Source organism: Sphaeroforma arctica, assembly GCF_001186125.1.
Source record: "Sphaeroforma arctica JP610 unplaced genomic scaffold supercont1.303, whole genome shotgun sequence".
Lineage (NCBI taxonomy): Eukaryota > Ichthyosporea > Ichthyophonida > Sphaeroforma > Sphaeroforma arctica.
Genome location: NW_014040255.1, coordinates 80404 through 84682, shown reverse-complemented (window position 1 = coordinate 84682; position 4279 = coordinate 80404). Strand labels below are relative to the sequence as shown.

Here is a 4279-nt window from a genome sequence, read left to right as displayed (position 1 = left end):
AAATGTATGCAGGTATGTATGTTTGTATGTATGTATGTATGTATGATGTTCGTATGTATGTATGTATGTATGTATGTATATATTCATATATGTATATGTGGGGGTGAGTGTGTGAGTGGCTGTGGTTATGTATACATATATATATATATGTCATGTAAATATATATCATATAAAAACCCTAAACCCTAAAACCCTAAAAAAAATCCATCATAGCGTTTCCATTTGTATCTGTGTTATTTGCGCATTTTTTTATCTAGCCGGCCTACGGTCATATGTTACATTGCACAAGATCGCGCGTCCGCACTTCACTTTCACATCGCTTGATGTGCACAATTCTTACCCGACAAGTGTAAACGACCGAAATTGAACCACCTTTTTAATCGTTTTTTTCTTAGTTCTGGAGGCGTTTTCAAAGAAGGGGACTTAAGTGTTGGCCAAGATGGCCTGAATATAGCTGATCACGCGGCAAAATTACTTGCCGCAGTCACCGAACTAAGCCTGGATGAGCCAGCTGACGAGTATGTAAATGAGTGCTTAGGAAACAACGTAGTCATATACTTCCGTAACACTTGCGGTCAAAACTGTTCAGAAAGTCCGCTAAGGTTGTCCGCTTGAATGTTTTACCTACGTACACATCTGCTTGCTCCGTCATTTATGCTATGCATAAATGTTCGAAATTTTGTCGTACACTTCAACGCTTTTGCACTAAGATTGACGTTATTTTTTGTAATTACATTTAGTGACAATGAGGAGTTCAGTATAGATCTGCCAAATGTACAGTCCGATACATCTCTAGGAGTGGTCAATCCTTCAGAAGCTGTTCAACTAAATGACTTGCAAAGGTTGGGCGTAGTTGGACGAGGTGCAGGCGGTGTTGTGCAAAGAGCATTACATGTGCCCACAGGAAGGATCTTTGCACTAAAGGTAATTGATTATGCTCGGAAGTACTCGCAGACTTACTCGATGTGATTGGCTTTAGAACCTTATACCACCCGCAAATGCACACGTCTGTGCGAACTTGGAGGTCGAGATCATTTTGCGAACCCCTATTGCGGCTGTTGGACTCTGTGCTATCATATCGGGTTATTGTGCGGACAAGGTCAAAGTGCACCGCGGCCGTTTGTGATGTGAGATCGAACAAAACTGAATCACACCGCCTCTGATTAGGTTATGACGTGTCTATACGCTCGTTGACGCTCTATGATACTCTCGCCCGATCTGCAATTGAAATCGTTTCCCCTTCCTCTCTGCTATCAGATAATACAACTGGACGTCACTCCTCAAGTTCGCAAACAGATTCTCTTGGAGCTAACAACACTGTACAAAGCACAATCCCCCTATATCGTAAAATTTCACGGTGCCTTCTTCAGCGAAGGGTCTATATCGATTTGTCTCGAGTATATGGAAGGTGGGCACATATTTGTTGCATCATGTATTCATTTGAGTTTGCAAGTGACCGATGCAGAGCACGTATCACTTCCGTGCTAATCGAGACGTTCTTCCTTGAAATAAGTTGTTATGGTTTATTGTATTATGCCGTGAATTACGGACAACACCTTCTTATCCGTGATAGGCTGGTAATCTTAATTTATTCATCCATGTGGTTGTACGTACAGACGATTGTTCTGGTGAATGCTTCTCTCGGTAGAGGCAACAAAAAACCTCAATCATAGTTTCTATGCTTCCTGAGCTATTTTCTGCAGAAATTGTGAGGGCACTGGTCAAATTATGAGGCAATAATTGAGTGTGTTGTCTGAAAAAGCAAGCATACTGTCAAATTATGAGGCAATAACTGAGTGTGTTGTCTGAAAAGGCAAGCATACTGTCAAATTATGAGGCAATAACTGAGTGTGTTGTCTGAAAAAGCAAGCATACTGTCAAATTATGAGGCAATAACTGAGTGTGTTGTCTGAAAAAGCAAGCATACTCGCGCGATGAGAGATAAATCACTCACTATTAATCCAATAATCTATAGGTGGAGCCCTCAGTGACCTGTGTCAAAAATCGGGACGGATTCCGGAAAAGTACTTGTGTCATATCGCAGAGCAGGTATTTGAGTTATGTATGCACAAGTCGCAAAAATTGGCATGCGCCACGGTTATCAAATATAAATTCAAGGATCATTTGAATAAATTTGAGAGAATTTGCGGTTTGTTTGTTTTTGTTTTTTTGTCACATCCGCCGTCGAGGAGTGAGTTAGACAAAAGACAGAGTACCACGCCTCATAATCTTTTTGGCATAAGTATATTTTCTCATCGCGGCATTTTCACCTATTAGTCTTTTACATCCGGCAAAACTTCTCGCTTCAAGGGCCTCCGGGGTCTACAATACATGCACAAGGATAGGCATCTGATTCACAGGGACATAAAGCCATCAAATCTGTTACTTTCATCCACGGTACGCCCTTTCTGATTATGATTTTACTATAGTGTCGCGTTGCCCTGCCATCGGTCTGTGAGTATTTTCCATGTTTGATGCTAAGAGATATCTGGCGAAGCGATAGCATTAAATATGCTGTGAGTGTTTATTTAGTCTGGGTGTGTATGGCTTTCCGGCAATGATTAGCTCTCATTGCATGGCACATATAGTGGATACGCGAGTATTTACATTGCTCCAGAATGTGTATGTAGTTGTCTGTGCATATGTCGGTACTGGGAGGATGTTCTAGATTTGGTGAATGTTCGCATTCTATTCAATTTAATAGTATGGTTAACAAAACGGGATTCGCCAACCTTTAGATTGGGCGTGACAATTTTTAGCTTGGGGTCTGAGGCAGTCGTTTTTATTGCAGACGTATATAGGTAGGACTGGGAGCTAAACCTGAGAGAAATTAATACCCTCTCCCAAAATATGGCTCTTCTCAGGGTGCTGTTAAAATCTCGGATTTTGGTGTCAGCGGCCAATTAGCCAGTACTATCAGTAGCTGCGTTTCATGGGTCGGTACTGTTACTTATATGTCGGTAAGTCACCCATACATAATTACAATCAGTTCTATGCAAAAAAAAAAATCGAGGAAATCACACCTCGATTTGTTGATATAGTCTAATATGGCACCTCGTCTGGGTCAGCAAATCGGGTCGTTTGTAGGAAAGAAATACAATCGGGGTTCCATGGAAGCGGGGGTGCTGAGAAATATTTTTAACTAACCAATTTTGTAATATTTGATCTTTTTCTAGCCGGAGCGAATCCAAGGGAAATCATATTCTGTGTTATCTGATATTTGGAGTTTTGGGTAAGTTGAGGGCTTGTTAGTGTGTGTCAATTCTGTTCGTAGACTGCTTTCTAGTATATTGATGCACTCACTCCTACGTATGCATTTCACTTTCATCGTACACGCCCATGCAGCTTAATGTATTAATGTAGCATGAATGTCCAAGTTTCAGACCTGTGAGTAGCTGCTCATACCAACATATAAATCTAAATAGACTCTCGGTGATGGAGCTTGCGTTGCACGCATTTCCTTACCCGATTAAGACGGAAGAAGGGGGCCTTGGGTTCTGGGAGCTTTTGGATTATATAGTCGATCAACCTGCGCCAGTATTACCAGCCAGCGAAAGTTTCAGCCCCGAATTCCGAGACTTCTTGAGACTCAGTTTACAAAAAAATCCGAAAAACAGGCCTACGGCATCTGAATTACTGGTATGTTTTTTCTGGGACGAATTGGCATTGATTAAGTACAACCTGTCTGCCTTCAATTGCAAATAAACGAGCCCCAACTCTGCCTTGTTTTGGCTACAAAATTCCACTACCAGTGCATACTCGGATGTTTTGCTGACAACTTCAATTGTATAGCTCATATTCATATTTCGATTCTGGTCCGATTTTATTTCAGCAACACCCGTGGATGCAGATGCACGACACTTCCGATTGTAATCTATTTGAGTGGGCAAGGCACAATGTGGTAGAGCCTGTTAGGAATTAAGTATTAATCGGCATTTGAATCCCAATTGCCATGGACATTACATCTAAAGACTAAATCTAAAATCAGTACATCTCGTAAATGTTCTTAAAAGCAATAGAATGATCTGTAGGCCTATCTGTTTGGAACTTCACTTTGTGGGTATACATTGCTCAACCCGTGAAAAATATATTTGCAGATGATATATTCATTAGAGTACTGAGTTCGTGGTATGAAGATTAGGCTGGGTATTTTTATATATATATATATATATATATATATATAATGTGTAGTAATAGTATACATATATTATATATATTATATATATATATATATATATATATATATAATAATATATATATATACTATATATATATATTA

The 4279-nt window shown here is 40.0% G+C and overlaps 1 protein-coding gene across 2 annotated transcripts in view; it reads left to right on the top strand.

Annotated features, from left to right (window-relative positions):
- SARC_05006 overlaps window positions 1-4014 on the top strand; it is a 5518-nt gene extending 1504 nt beyond the window's left edge. The window contains exons 2-10 of one of the 2 annotated variants that reach the window (XM_014301146.1): window positions 396-518; window positions 741-924; window positions 1258-1408; window positions 1976-2049; window positions 2311-2397; window positions 2865-2960; window positions 3177-3232; window positions 3426-3639; window positions 3833-4014. In XM_014301146.1, coding sequence (XP_014156621.1) covers window positions 396-518; window positions 741-924; window positions 1258-1408; window positions 1976-2049; window positions 2311-2397; window positions 2865-2960; window positions 3177-3232; window positions 3426-3639; window positions 3833-3922 — 1075 coding nt within the window. In that variant the 3' untranslated portion in view covers window positions 3923-4014. Of the gene's footprint in view, window positions 1-395; window positions 519-740; window positions 925-1257; window positions 1409-1975; window positions 2050-2277; window positions 2398-2864; window positions 2961-3176; window positions 3233-3425; window positions 3640-3832 lie in introns of both variants that reach the window. The other variant, XM_014301147.1, reaches the window with a different exon arrangement.
- The last annotated feature ends 265 nt before the right edge of the window (window positions 4015-4279 follow it).